Genomic DNA, 16,421 nt, shown 5'->3' with positions numbered 1-16,421 from the left:
ATCAAATAGCCCTACGAATAAAAATCGCAGCCCGAGTAAAATATCAGTTTTCCCACACGCAGCTGCGGGCTGTCGATGAAGTCCTCACTGAGGCTGTCCCATTGATAGGCTGGTCTCTGTAGATGTTGCTGCTTGAACGGCTGTAGCGAGCAGTGCAGGGGGAGGTTCAAATCAAGCTAATATGCTGCGATGTATTTTCCGCTCCATCCGGAGCAGCACAGACGCGATACCATCTCCAGGAAACTAAAACCACGAATATACATTCCACAGAGTCTACTAGTTTAGGCTACTTCTCAGATCCATCAAGATATTTCAGATATTATGTCTTACTTTTAGGTCAAGCATCCCTTCAGTATGCCCCGTAAATCCCAATCATATGCCTGCTCAAATATACTAAGGCCAAATGATTAAGATATTGTAAACATTACACCATACATTTAGGCCAAGTGTCCAATCAACACGCCCAAATGTGCCAATCATATGTATTTTAAAGATATTGCATTTCAACAAAAATGGACCAAACACAATTTATGTTAACCAGTGATATCATTATCGAGACAAATAGATAACTAACAGTATATGAACCACGTCAGCACTGCGTGTGGACACTAGCTGAACTATTGCCAACGTGTGGGTGGCAGATTTTAGCTGGATGCTGTGCCAGGGTGCTTAGTGCTCTATCGATATATCCATCTCACTGGGTTCAGAAGATGAACATCACCTTTCAGAGTATATGATAATATAAGCCTACAATTTCCACAGTTGGCAACTTGGCATTATAGGCCTAACTTCATGGGGCAATATAACCACCAGATATGTCCAACAAACAAACGAAAAACAAGTGTGAAGTTAACAAAACAAAAACTGTATGACTGGATGCTGTGAAGTCCAACTCTATGACTCAGAGTTCTACTCAGCCTAAAATCTGTGTAAGTAAGACCAAAATTTAGGCTCTTGTTCCCCTCAGAGTGGGGATTGTTTCTAAGGTTAAAGGCTGTGTTCAAGTGTGAGATCACTCTCCGACTGGCCGATTATCTTGGTTTCTGTGGAGTGACGCATTACTCTGCCCTCAGGCCAGGCCACCAGTCAATCACACAGCAATCAGTCCAATCAATGTATGTGTGCACAGCCAAACACCAGAGCACAGCACCCAGCAGAGGGGATTTCAGGACTTTTCAGAATGTCCCACAACACTTTCAATATAAAAGTAATTTAAATCCTACAATACGTGTATATTGTTAAGATTTTATAGTTTCATGAGAGATATTTGTCCTGCCCTCCAACACACACATCATGTGATGTGGTCCTTATTGTATCTGTGCAGGTGCTCTCCAATGAAATGGACCCCTAGCATTCTTGATATAGTTCATTCACCCAGTCTGCCTGGGGGGTACAATCTAGTGTTGAAGACACATCTTGTGGAAAGCCAGGTAATACATAGAATAGCTATCATACTGGTAGACGTAAGTGGGAATGTACAGTATACAGTCTGTGAGTGACAAATATTTGATTAGATAGCTAATAATACATGTATGAAACAATAGTTACTCCGGTCATAGTATAATCAAAAAGGTAATATAGCCTAATATATCATGTGACAATGTAATGAACATTGTGATATACTGTAAACGTGTCTCTTCTCCACTGGAATATATTAACAAAGCTAAAGTTACCATATGTCAGACTATAGGTATCCAGTGACACATGGTCGATGTGGATCAATAAGGACAAGGAAATGTGGCAGCAGTCTCATGACATGTGGAACCACAATGCTATCTAATGGTTTTATTTTCTGTAATGATAGCATGGCATCCAGGTCAGATCATTTATGCCTCTGGAGATGACATTTCAAAGTATAGTATTGCTATATTATTTCCATTATCATGTATTACTCTGCAGATGCTCTAATGGAAATGGAATCCATTCTCATGTTGAAATGTTAAGCATTTCTACAGCTAGACTGTGTACTTTGCAAAGCAATTACAGTCTTGTGCCTTGCTCAAGATGGCAGGATGTTTCCCCTGGGATTTGAACCAACAACCTCTGTTCATAAAGCAATTACCAAAACCACCACACCATATTACATCATATTATTATAGGTTATAGGATTGCCCATGGATGAAAAGTATATAATAATTTCATTACAAGAGGATTGTATGAAGCTTTGCAGGTCATTCACACGCACAACTTGATTCCAATGAAATTATGTTTATTAAACAAAATAATTCAAGCTCTTTTAACATACAGTACATGTCCATAAAAAGTAGGTATACATAATGACTGGATATTCTCAGTGGATGGATGATTGTATCTTAATGTCATGACAGATGTCTTTTGTATCTCTGTAATGCAGAGATGAAACATTGCAATTAAACATAACGACATCAATCAATCATCACATTTTAAATCTACAGTTTAGCATGCATTATAGGCTACAGTTATTGTTCAGAGCTTCAAGCAGAGTAGTTGAAAACAAAGCTTCTTTCTTGCTTGTGTTGGGCTCAACTGACATAATTGTACAGCTAAAAATGTTACATAAATGTATTGAAATATAATGGTGGCACAAATGAAATGAAAGACACTTTCTGGGACATTTTCTGAGCTTAGCTATGATATCACAGAGCAAAGCGGGTGTGTAATTTCCCTGATTTTGCATTAGTATGAGTGCAAGAGGTGCTGGTCATATTAATGACACTCCTCAGTGAGCTGTCCATCTTGACCCCCATTAAAGTGCTGTCACTGGGAGAGCAGATGGTACACACACTCTCTGTCCTATAGAGGTGGAGTGGCCATGGCAACAGACTGATAATGGCTACCCTGGTGTAGTGGATTCACTCGCTCTAATTTGTTAAGTACCACCTCAGTATATTTGATTTAATCACTCTATTCAGTGCCTAACACAACTGACACCAAATAAAACATCCCAGAATGTCCATACAAGACAGTAAATCAGACATCTGGTTTGAATGCAGCTCCCTTTTTTAGTAATTGAGCTGCACAACATGCTAAAAACGATACTATTGTCAACTACTATTGCCTTTAGGTGGTGAGGTGCATATCAGTGACAACAAGAACATAGAGTTACAGTTATCAAACATTTGCAATAATTCTTACAACTGAATAGTGTTAAATGAGCCCATTACAAGCCTCTCTTAGAATAACAAGTGATAGTGAAGGTTTTGATTGTGCAGTTAGATTTTGAGAAAGAACTTCTTCCTGTACAGCAGATAAGCAATAAGGACCCAAAGAGAGGTGCCCCACAAGCTCTGGAACAGCCGCTCCCAGTGTTTTTCCTGAAAGCGCATCTCCCAGCTGAATGGGAAATAGAACCCCAGTAATGAGTGGCCCACATACACAAAGATGGAGTTCATCCCTGCAGACAATAACATAAACATAAGTCAAGGTGACAAAAATGGCATTCAAAGATATTCTGTATGAATATTGGAGCCTTAAAGTTCATTGATCCAATTAGCAAGGATATTGTTCATCGCTGACCATCGTGTTTTACTGTACCACAATACCTCTGTGAACTCACCTGGGTATATGAAAGGCTGGCCCCCCCACCAGCCTTTAATGTCTATAATGAAGTACATGACTGCCAGCAGGAGGAATGAGAAACAGCCCATGCAGATCACATACGACAGAGACCTGTGAGCGTACAACCACAAACACTCTGCTGTGTGAGTAATAGTAAAACTTGTACATGAAGGTTTACAAGCATCAACAGATTTAGCAATGGACTGAGTGAGACAGTGTGAAACAAAGTATAAACAACATTGAGCAGCCGTATGCATAAATAATACTGAATACTGCTGTTGTTGAGCTACAGTAGGGTATGGTACAGTAGTATGATGCATTAGCATCAGTAGTGGATCCTTGGCACGTGCCCCATGGAGCTGTGCCAGTGAGTCATGTCCCTGTCTGTTCCTAAGTGCAAGAATGTTTGATGTAATATCATCTAATGTAAAATGGCTGCATCCCAGAACCTTGCAGCAAGCATCTTTTATCTAATCTGACGTGGGGCCAAAAAAGACTCTTGGCTGGGAGTTAATTACTTCTAGACATTCAGGCAGGGACTCATACTCAAGAGCTCAATAACCTGAACATGATGAACTGCCTATAAAACAAGGGCAGGTAATGGGTAAGGATGAGCGCAGCTATACTGAAGCCCCTATGGGACAACATAAGCATTCATTTGCTTACATATCATAGATGAAATGGTATTTTGCCGAACATAACATTAACATTGACATTCATATCTGATGTCATGTGAGTATGGAGGACATTTATATATTGGCTATAAAATGTATGCATCCTGTAAGGCTGTAATTCATTTCATGCAAAATCAAATTGAAGACTTTCATCAAATATTTGTGCATCCAATTTAAGAGTCTAGACATTGAATACCTATCATATCATCATAATACAACCATAATAATAATACAAGCATACTTAGTAGGCATACAGTGTGTTTGATTTACTGTAGGTGTGAATCTGTTAGGCATGCTGTTTCACGAACCCTATTGTCCCACTACAGTGAGCTGATGAAGGGAGGGTTTTCTGCCATGATGGCTGGTAGGGTAGGGAGCATAACACAGACTGTACAGTATTTCTCCTGGCTGTAAAGAAGAGTGATCTTGTTGGAGGATGTATCACTTCGCTCGCCTCACACTCCTGACAGTCGGGGTGATTATTTACAGTCGTATCTGTCGTTAGAGGTAAGTAAACGCGTGTTTTAGCAGGCCATGATTTGTGCCTGCTGGAAACTCATCCTTTCTTTTGTGAGGAAAGTGGCTGGATTTAGAGGGTCAGGAAGCACTTACCAAAGGTTTTTATTGACAGGTATAAATCCTTCGTCTCGCGTGCACTTAGAAAGGATGGCTGCAGAGATTCCCTGAGGGTGGAAATGAAACAGATTTCAAATCGATGCAGGACGATAAAGCAAGCAGTATTAGGCTGCTAAAACGTGGGCCAACAGAATCAACCCAGTCAGGCAGATTAACCGATTATCTGAGACTCAGATCAACAAGGTCCCCGGGGTCTCACCCATACAAAATACAAAATTGCAAACCCACAGGTTTGAAAGTCTCATTTCAGTATTGAGCCCCTGAATCAGAGAAAGATCCATAGTTGGAAGAGTCCTACTCTCATCATACTGTACTCTTCAAGGCTGAATCCATATGTGGCCTATATGGACAGTAAAATGCTTCTGCCATGTAATTTCTGAAACAAATATGCATAACTACTGTACATCAATAAAGTCCTTAGAGGGGCAATCTGGGATTCAAACAACAACAAAGCCCCGCTCCCTGCTGGCTGGGGCTGAAGAAATGTAACCACTCTCAAATTAATAGATGGAGCTATGGATGCACGTACTGACCATCCAGGACATCAACATGATAGTTTTAACCTTCAAACTACCAACAGAGGTCTGGCCAGACCCCAGATCGTACTTTTAGGGTGTATAAAAATTATACAGTGACCTACGTAAGTAATGGGACAGTGAAGCATTTTTTCTTCTTTTGGCAGTTTTGATCTGAAATCAAACAAAGGTTAAGGTAGAGATTGCCAACTTTTATCTAAGGGTATTTTTGTACACGTTGGTTTTGACCATTCAGAACACTTTTTACACATAGTCCCCTTATTTCAGAGCACCAAAAATAATGGCACAGATTCATATAATGTCCAAATTAAGCACTCATGTTTAGTATTTGGTCGACAATCCTTTGCATGCAATAACTGCCTGAAATCTGTGGTCCATGGACCCCACCAGACACTGAGTATGTTCTCTGGTGATGCTCTGCCAGACCTGTACTGCAGCCATCTTCAGTTGTTTGTTTTGAGGTCTTTTTGGATTTAAATCTGTAGATTGGCCAGTCAAGAACTTTCCACTTTTTGGCCCTGAAAAAGTCCCTAGTTGCTATGGCGAATGCTATGATGAAGCACCATCCAATGAATTTGCAGAAATTTGCTTGTCCTTGAGCAGAAAAGATGTTTTTGTACACTTCAGATATACAGAATATGGCAGCAGTTACTTAATCAATTAAGACAAGTGGCAGTTTTAGTGGCAGCTATACATGTCTAAACTATAATAGCCCCTCTACCATGTTTCACAGATGAGGTGGTATGCTGTAAATCTTGGGATTTTCTCCTAATTCTGGTACATGATAATATTTGTCTTATCTGTCCACAATACCCTTTTCCAGACCTGTGCTGGCTTTTTAGGAAAATGTAACCTGACCATCCTTTTTGAGGATAACTAGTGGTTTGCACCTTCCAGTAAGACCTCTGACACATTCACGCCTACCTCTTGCAGAGTGTTCCTCATATGTGGGATAGTTGCTTTGGGCTTTTTCTTAATTATTGTGAGCATTCTTCGGTCATCCACTGTAGAAGTCTTCCGTGGCCTGCCAGCCAGTTTGTGATTGCTGAGCTCACCAGTGTGTTTTTTTCTTTTTAATAATATTTTTTCTTTTTAATAATATTCAAAACTGTTGATTTCGGCAAGCCTAAGGTTTTGGCTATGTTTCTGATAGTTTTGCTTGATTTGTCAGCCTAATAATGGGTTTCTTGACTTTCATTGACCCCTTTTTGGTCCTCATGTTGACGGACATCAATAGCAGACTCCAAAGGTAAATGCAAAGCCTAGAATCAATACTAGACTTTGAGACCTCTGTTATGGCTGCATAAATTATGTGACAGAATACACCTGACAAACACAGAAACACCTGTTAAGCCAATTGTCCCACCACATTTGGGTACCCTCAAGTAGGGGGGCTATGCATAAAAAGTATTGTAATTTCTGAATGGTGAAACCAATATGTACACAAATACCATCATATAAAAACGTTAACCTCATTGTAATTGTTTGATTTCAAATCCAAACAGTAGGAGTGTAAAGCCACAAGAAGAAAAGCCACTGTCCCATTACTTACGCAGGGCAATGTATAGTCTAAGCTTTCAATTCTTCATGACTTTGTCAAAAACATGTCCCCATCAACTCCAAACCCATTTTTGGTGTCAAGTATTAATTTGGTATTCAGAAAAATGCAAATGTTATGGGTTCAGGCAAAAAAAGGCACAATTCGCAAAAGCCTATGGGAGGTGAAAAACTTTACATTTTGGCATGTACAACTTGTCATGGCACTGTCTGTGCCATAAACATAGTTTTTGAGTAATAAAGATTTGGAGCATGTGAAATCTTGGACCCCATTTTGGGCCCTTAGACTTCATTTTGGATCTCATGCGCTTCCATTGGTTTTATCTTATAAACTATTAAAGTGTGCAAATTGTAAAACTTTTTTTCCCATGTTTTGAAGCTATACAATGTTTACAAACAATAGAGTTTTAATGGGGTAAGACAGTTGACCTACATTTATGAGGCATTTCTAAGTTATATTCCTTAAGAATCAATGGCTATATATTATTAATAAAAAAAAATCAAAAGATGTACCAATCCCAGATTGCATCTTTACAATATTGTCTATTTACCTTCATGAATAATCTAAATTCATGCCTATTTGAAGTTGCATTTTAGTGTTCCTGAGAGATATACAGTACAGTAGATCAGACCTCAAACATGCTTGTTAGGTGGATATCCATCATTTGTATACATGACAGAATCGATGATGTGGAAATAGCCTGGCTGTGGCTAGATTGAGTCTCCAGGCTATGCAGGCAGGATGCGGGATGGGGCTGGTATGTGGGGCAATCGCTCAATTTCAATCTTTCACTCCCAAGTCCTGATCGTTGGGCTTTAATTAACTCTGGGTCCTGTTTATTAGGATGAGGACGCATGGCAGGCTCATAATATCAAAGCACCATCAGCCATAGAATTCACACTACAGCAAGACCACCACCAAAACATCCTGTCTGTCTTTACAGCAGTCGACTGTCTGTATACAACACTGTTTGTGTGGCTTGTTGGCATCAATTAGCTCCTTACTTTACCAAGGGTAACATCTAATGTCAAGACCACATTACTGATACAAGAGGCTGCTCAAGTACAACTTCAAACCTCTCCTCGGAGGTCATAGCTTATTAGAAAAGTCAGTCATAAGAGCTGGTCAATCACTTTGACATATTTTTCACTATCCATTTACTGTAGAGTAAGACACTTAACTCTTGTTCCAAGTGACTATAAATAAGAGCAGCCAGAAGTTTAATACAAAGTTATATATATCATTAACACAAAACCTACAATTATATGGCCTAGTTTGAAGGCAAAAAAGACTACATAATACATACTTTATACTACATAGAACAACAATAACATAAAGCTCCTCTGACATTAGAAACAGTCTTATAGGCTATGTAGCTACAGAAAATATACATATTTTTTTCAAATAATTAAATCTTTGTCAACATCTAAATAATTGGTAGTGTCCCTCTGAATGTGCATTTCTGTAAAGTAATTTTACAAAAAAGTAGCTAAATATTGGATCAAATAGAACAGACTCAGTATCAATGTTTACTCTAGACGTCAAACGCTATACCTACAACAACATTGAGTATTGTATCATGTATGCAGTGCTGACTGGTAGATTGTGTGAAAAAAATATCCAAGTAGAACATACATAGAGGGGTAAAAGCCTAATGTTTTTACTCTAAGGTGGTTTACTTTATCACTCTCAGCCTCTGGGAAGAGCAAAATGGATCTAATTTATTTCTGCTCCCCCAAGCTACTTGCCCTACAATGATAGTCAATAACATTCAACACAAGAAAGATAATGGACAGATTTGTCATAAGAGTTGAGGATGATAACATTACAATGTCTGTGATGGAGCCTCTGATGATTTTGAATTGTTTCACAAAACAAATACAATAAATACATTTTCCAAATAGAGGTCCATCTCAATGCTATTACACATATCAGTGCTTCTTAACCATTATACCAAAATTGGGTTTTGTTTTTTTGACCTAATAATAATACTTGTTAACTAAACAAAAGGATACTTATTAACTTAACAAAAGTATACTTGTTAACTTAACAAAAGGCCTGCTCTGTGACTCTCTTCCTATATGTACATTTCCCAAAGTCAGTAGAGACTGTTGCACTCCCTGTTTTTTTTCTTGAAATAAGATTTCAAAGGATCTCTGATGCAGCTCACTTGTCTCTATCACCACCCCTGGTCACTGGGTACTGGAGTTCAGGATGCCTGCCACTGCAACATGGAACGTCTCATCAATGGCTGCAGCATTGCAGCATGCTTTCTCTCTACTCCTCAATAATGAACATTAGGTTCACACATTGTAATTGTTACATGGGATTTGTCAATCTTGTTTGAGTGGATTGCCTTTCAATTGTTATAGAAGCAAAGATCGGTCTATATCTCACATAACACTAGGCTTTCCCCATGGGATGTATACCCCCAATTGAAATAGTGGCCAGCTTGTGCTCCTTTTTTTTTTAGACCACCCAGAATGAATGCTATCCAAAACACTGACACACCCTCAAAATGATCCTGTGTCAATCTAAAATTCTTTAGTTATAAGTTAGATTCTAAAGTGATTTTTAAAGATCCTTATCCTTACATCAATGTCCGGTACACCAGTGAGGTTCAGCCTATCCTTCACTCAAAAACCAGGAGTGAGGAACATTGACCAGTAGCATAAAATCATGTGTTTGGTCTACTTCTTGTATATTGAGTCTTAGGGCAGAGTATAACCATGCACTTCAGCAGAGACTAGTAAATGGAGATGAGATTGTGAGCTCTTTGCCATGTTGGAACTCAATGTAACTAATATGCAGGTTTCTTACATTCTAAAACCACACGTGAAACACACATACAGTAAGCAATGCGAGACAGCGTCTATCCCCTGGGGCACCAGATACTTATGTCTGCCCGGAAACACACAGCCATACATGGTTGTGTTGTTTTTGTAATACACGGAGGAGAACTAATGAACAGTTTCTGCGGGGCAAATGCAAAAATGTTAAAAGCCTTTCGTCTCAAGACATTCTTTAAAGAGCATAATCATGTGTTTTTCCCGGACAAAGACATAACCACCATTAGTGTCCAGAGGGGAGGCATTATATTATGTTTGGTTTGTCTCTTTTTAAGGGAATTGTTAACATTATCATGGGTAGTGGTTTGTGGTTGTGGTTGTGTGTCCAATCATCACAAATTAATGCAAATAGACACTAAAACATACAAGTCATAAAAAATCTTCCCAGATGTGGGAGGCTTGACGTACCAGGATGATGGCCCATAATAGGAATCGAGAGAGGATGCTGACATTCATTTTCCTGTAAAAAAGGAGGATTTTTCCTGCCTGTGAAGAAAAGGGCACTAATAAGTAGCCTGGAAATTGAGGCAATTCAATCATTACTGATGGTCAAATATCAAGAATCACATTGTTCATTTGTATTGGGCAAGCTAAATTGGCATGGTGTAGATGTGGATGCTGTGTCCCTGATGTGTTGGTCATATTTCTCATATCCTGCAGTGCCAGATGTGGTCTGTAAGTCACCGGCGCTATCTGATTAATTTGGTGATGATGAATACGTCTCAGCTGAGGACATTAGCATGGGCAAACACAGACGAGGGGACCAGACACCTGGCGTGTCGTCTAAGACTTGCTGACTGAAGAGCTCAACACAAACCGCCCACCGGGAATTCAGCAATGCGGCTGCTTTTGCATGGCAACTTCCCACTGCAAAAACTGTTAAACGTGACACTGTCACGATCAAAGTGCATGAGCTGTCTAAAAGCCTCCCATTGGAACACCAAAAGCTCCGTCCTCACCTACTGACGACATTCTCGACAGTCAAGAGGGCAGCTGTGCAGTCATGAGGCGGGAAAATGTCCATGAGACAACCTCCATTTTACCACAGACAACCTTAGTGTCGCAATACACAGGACATCATTAAATACAGATAGAATTTATGAGTCCACCCGTCCATAACTATCATGAAGGACATTTGGAATATGTCCTGACAAACCTGGAAGGTGTTGTCATAAGCACTCCTGTCAGAGTGACAGTGTGTGTCAGGCAAACTTTGTTTGGGGTATAGATGAGATAAAGATGAATTCATCAAGAAAAAAAAAACTAAAACAAATGTGAAAATAAATAGCTTGGCTTACTTGCATTCCCATGAATCCCATCACAATGGAATTGATAGTGCCCAGAACCCCTTCTGGGTCAAAGGGTTCTGTAGTACGATACAATTCCTGAAAAACATAGCATGAAAAGGACAAACTAGTATTTTCCTAATGAGCTGTTAATGTAAAGAGAAATTCACTAATTTAATTTAAGAAATAAAATCTTTGTTACCATGTATTTGTTGCACAAGAATAAGCCTCCTGTTACTGTCACCGTTAAATCTCACATAACACAGACTCAGAAACTGTAAACCATACCTTGCATGTTGGGTAATGGTAGATGTTGTCACCCAATAACCACTTGTCAATGTATCCAGCAGCACCTCCAGTGCAGTTAGGGTATAGACCATTATCCCCAATTCCACCAGCACCCAAATAACCTCTATTAGATGCAAACACAAGAAATTGCATCTACTGCCACATCCACATACATTACATTTTGTGTGTTCATGTGTAGGGAAAAACAATGGCAATTGTAAACATAGTCATAATTCTAACATACAACCAACATGGATTAAAACATTTAATTAGCTGTTAGCTGTTTACATGCCTATGTCATGCAGGGTCAGGTACACAGGAGAGAAGAGAAAACAAAACAAGGATTGTGAGACTGCAGAAAGACAGGGTAGAGGGAGAGAGAGGAAGATGGATACTCTGCCTCCGCCCTTCTTATTGCACATGACATACTGAGATTGGCTAATTATGCCCTCTGAAGCGTCCACCACAGCCCCATAAATCACAGTGGCTCATAACACCAGCAACACATGGTGCACACTAACGCCTTCCCAGCCACAGCACTATACTTTACTGGCCCCAAATATCACATCACCACAGCATGTAGAAATGAATCGAATCCCTATGATCACATCTTCCCAATTAACAACACCTTGTCTAGGTATAAATGATTATCATATTCAGTGGATCACATGATAATAAAAGCTTGCTCAGGACGTTTGTTCAAGTGGAATTGACTTACATGGGGCAGTTAGGCACAGGCAACAGAAAGGTGACACACAGCCACACTGTCTCTAGGAAAATAATAAAAACCCACTCTGGCCAATACAAGACGACATCCTGGACAGGGTTCCACCAATGATCCTATAGTAGAATGTGCAAAATTAATAGGATGCAAAAAACCTTTGCTTGGCAATCAGCTCTTTTGATAACACTTTACAATAAGGATACATTAATTAATGTTGTATTAATGCAGTAGATAACCTGTATAAACCATTTAGTTATGCATTTACAAAGCATAACACATTCTTATATATGTTTACTACACTATTAATAAATGTATTTAAACATATTAACAATTAAAAATACTATTTGTTCATATGAATTAATGGATGAAATAGTATTCAGATCTAACCTGATGATAAGGCATTGTACATGCTGATTTAAGTACATTAAATGGTTTAAGATGTTTGTTACATATTCAGTTCAATTTGCATATTAAGCAGTCAGTGTATAGACTTTATAGACGATCCTAGATTTGGGTTATACTTTGTTACAAACTATTATTAAAGGCCTACGCCAGCCAGTTTTGCTTCCTGGTTTTTCTTTAAAAAAAAAAAAAAACGAAACGAATTGAAGCACTGAGTGGTGAAGTTAGTCATTCACAAAGCTGTTTGGGAAAGTAACGCCAGATATAGCTAGGAGAAATTCTCAATAAAATGTGTCGAAAGGTTGTTTGACTCAGTCCAGTGAAGGGGGTTCGGAGAGTTATATTAGCTAACTTAAAAAACAGGCTAGCCACGTCACACTTCGGAGCTCTATAGCTGTATGAGATGTCATACGTCACGGCACGTAGGAAATCGTTTTAGGAGGAGCTAAGAAAATAGATTGTATCGCCCAAAATACACATACTTGACCGAAATGGCAATTTTCTGATTTGAATCATTGTGCAATAACATTGCACAGCCCCATATATCAGCTAAAAACTTCTAAATGACTAATATGGACGTTTAACATAGGTGACTACTTAACAATGGGGTGGGGCAGTAGCATGCTCTAAATAATTGAATCAACACGAAGCAGCTTCTAGCAATGTTTGAGACTATATTCAGAACAGTGTTGTGCATGAATACAAATGGCATAAGTTTGCCATAATATATTTTGAACATTACTCATTACTGTCAAGAATCGGTTATCTGCCATAGATATACCAGTCATACAAGATGACTCACACATTTATGTCTAACATTAATTCACATTAATAATATATTAGGCATGCCATTTTGTGGACTAGTGAAAATTCTCAATGAATGGCCTTAAAGTGTTTATTAAACATCAGTTAACAGTAGTTAACAATAGTTAACTTCTTTTGTGATCCTTATTGTGAATTGAAAACACTTCATGCTTTCTTGATGTGGTTCCGAGTGTTAAAGCATTACTTATTGGTAGGTAATATTAAATGATTGATTTTGATCAATAATTGTACATTTGATAATTTGATTTTGATATTATAAAGTGGTAAGTTAACTAATGTGTATAGAGGCCAATCAAGATGACCCACTCTTATGGTAATGGTTACTCCTCTCATAAACATGTAGCCTTACCACTAAAAAGTTAAAAAAGTTTAAAAAAAAAATAATAATAATGTTTTATCTAACCACCAAATAGTATTCCCTCAGTGGTAAATTGTAGTAATTTTGCAATCCCCAGAATGCTCTACGGTTGTATTTGGATAATTTCCCCATACTGATGGTCAATTAATGAGAACTTGAACCCTAACCCCTTTACTAATACGAATAACTACTGTAATAAGCCATGTGTGGAGAATTATTATGCATTTAGTCATATGTCTTTAATTCATGTTTATTAATGTATCCCTATTGTAAAGGGTTACAGCTCTGTCTATAGTCTTAAAGGAAAATTTCACAGATTGTCACCACAACTCAACAACAAGTTATTAGTGGTATCTGTTGCTAGCTAGGATATATAAAATGTTTTATCAAATAAGCGAGTAAGTTTTATTGGACCAGTAAGTAATATATCTGAATGATGAACTCTTACAACGTCCATAGTGCTTTGTGCCAACCAGCCGGCCATGGAGCCACGGCTGAGCTAAGATGCACGTTAGTAAACACAAGTGATAGATGTATGCGTCGTGCTTATGGCAGTAAACAAACCAGGCAGTAGTTAATTCGGAAACGATAAGCTCACTCCTCCCTAAAGCTCCATGTAGTTTTAAAAAACCATGTGAACCATGACATTCAGGGTAAAACCCTAAAACTAGCGATACTTATCTTTTAATCTACAGAACACATTTGGAAGCTGTTTTCACATGCCCACACATTCGTAACGAGATCTGGACATTCTAACAATTTTAAGGTCAAAATCAGTGAAGTGTCCCTTTAAGTATTGCTCCCCTAAAATAAAATTACTGATGAAAATTAACTTCAAAGATAGCGGTAATTCACCAACTGGTTTGCACTCTGCCATAAAACCTAAAACAAGAAGAACTTGAAAGAGAGGCTCACCCCTCTGAGTGGGATTTCCCTCTGGCCCCAGAAAGTCTGCATCAGAGACAATATGAAGTAGGTGAAGCCGAGGCGCTGAAGGACTCCAGGGATCCTGAGCCATGACCAGGACACTGTAACACAGCCACCACAGAGAGCATGACTCACCACACAGGCCTGTAGTCCTGCCAAACTGCACAAGACATCCAACTGCATGGTTGTCTGGAGGACTGCTATGGCTGTATTGACTATACAAGCATATACAATGCTAATATGAAATACAGACATTCCTAAACTGTGTAAAGCCATTTCTGGTGACTCAAGCAATTATTACACAGGAAATTAATAGTATCACCCCCTTCGGAACAGCAGCACGACCAGAAGAATACTGTTCCCTGAGGACGGATGACAGGAGACATTATAGGAGGATGTGTCAGGAAATGGTGTCAGTCTTCGGATGTTAAGGTGTGTGTCAGGGAGGTGGAGAGCTAATCAAAGACTCTCAGTTATCTCCCGGTCGAGGCAAATTGGGGAGGATGGGAATGGCCTGAAGTTGAAAGATTGATGGTAATCTGCACATTTAGTTAATTGAAAACCTCTTTGTGGGCACAAAGAGCAGTAAAAACAATAGAATCCCAATCATTGATCCGGACAAATCAAATAAGAAGCGGAAATTTCTATTTCCACAGGAAAAGAGGAAGTACTTTCAGTGACTAATAACACGTTTGTTATGTCCGCAGGTCACACCTCTCTGAGATAGTTTACTATCTCCACTATCCCTTACAACATTAATTACATTAATTATTATCATGTTCGATATGCATGCCTCTAATACGTTACTTTGAAGATAATCAAAACATATTTTAGCTAATTTTCATTTGGCACATACTGTAGCTTTGATCAATAGACAACTATATAGTGAGTCTGTTAGGGTAGTAGTCTATTCTATTTTTGAAACCACCATAATTGTTACTTTTGAAGCTCAATATCAATTTTAAACAAGTTAAAGAGAGGATTTCCAGTAGTGCATGTGCTTTCAAAGATATAGTGAAATTGATTTACTACAAAATCAAGTGATCAAAATTGAGAATTTATCCACAGTAAATTATGTGTTAAAGGATGTGAATCAGAGCTGATTTATAGGAAAATATTTAAAAACATATCCCTGCAATGAGTTACGTAATTAGCTGCAACTGCCTCATGACAGCTGAAATGCCCAGGGTTGCTTTCAAAAACCAAAGCAACCCATTTCAGATGGATCAAGCACATGTCAGAGGTTAACACCTCTTTGTGTGATCTGTGACACAAAAGAAGGTCAACATATTGAACAGACCAATGCATCCCCATTACCTTATTAGATAAAACATGGTGTAAAAGGTGCCAAGGATGTCCTTGGAGAGAGGGGTGAAACAACATTGTAGCAGTTTATGGCAAAAGTCATCATCCCATTATGAAAGGTTTTACAGCATCTACAGTACTGTACAGCTGATACTGTGTAACACTATCTGTTGAAATGTTCCATTACAGCAGGGGTTGTTTTTGCTCAATCCGCCTCTGTTATATGTCCCCTGATGCTGGATTTTGCGACTGCAAAGAATAACAATATTTTTGTTAACCCGGTTAGAGAGACATCCACCCAGGAAAGTCCATTAGCACAGGGGCAGACGTGTAGGGCGCCCGTTCTGGCCCGCGGTGGACAGTAATAACTCCATGTGTTCCTGACAGCTTCCCTCATTTAACCCTGTCACATCCCTGGCAGCCCCAGCCCCCAGACTTCATTACAATCCATCCCTCCTCTTGCTATTTGTCTGAGGCTAAATGATTGGATAATTGTAATGGTTGCTTTTGTAAAGA

At 38.9% G+C, this 16,421-nt stretch overlaps 1 protein-coding gene across 1 annotated transcript in view; it reads right to left on the bottom strand.

Moving 5' to 3' along the window:
* Window positions 1–2,296: 2,296 nt before the first annotated feature.
* The window catches only part of LOC310822267 (heparan-alpha-glucosaminide N-acetyltransferase), a gene marked incomplete at its 5' end in the record, with an annotated part of 37,669 nt that continues 23,544 nt past the window's right edge, over window positions 2,297–16,421 (bottom strand). Inside the window, 8 exons of the mRNA XM_083694614.1 lie at window positions 2,297–3,373; window positions 3,536–3,648; window positions 4,824–4,894; window positions 10,199–10,276; window positions 11,089–11,175; window positions 11,365–11,488; window positions 12,083–12,204; window positions 14,589–14,701. Of these exons, the coding sequence (XP_083550740.1) occupies window positions 3,192–3,373; window positions 3,536–3,648; window positions 4,824–4,894; window positions 10,199–10,276; window positions 11,089–11,175; window positions 11,365–11,488; window positions 12,083–12,204; window positions 14,589–14,701 (890 nt within the window). The 3' untranslated portion in view covers window positions 2,297–3,191. The remainder of the gene's footprint in view (window positions 3,374–3,535; window positions 3,649–4,823; window positions 4,895–10,198; window positions 10,277–11,088; window positions 11,176–11,364; window positions 11,489–12,082; window positions 12,205–14,588; window positions 14,702–16,421) is intronic.

Source organism: Argentina silus (assembly GCF_951799395.1).
Source record: "Argentina silus genome assembly, chromosome: X".
Taxonomy (NCBI): domain Eukaryota; kingdom Metazoa; phylum Chordata; class Actinopteri; order Argentiniformes; family Argentinidae; genus Argentina; species Argentina silus.
This window is presented reverse-complemented; position numbering and strand designations above follow the sequence as displayed.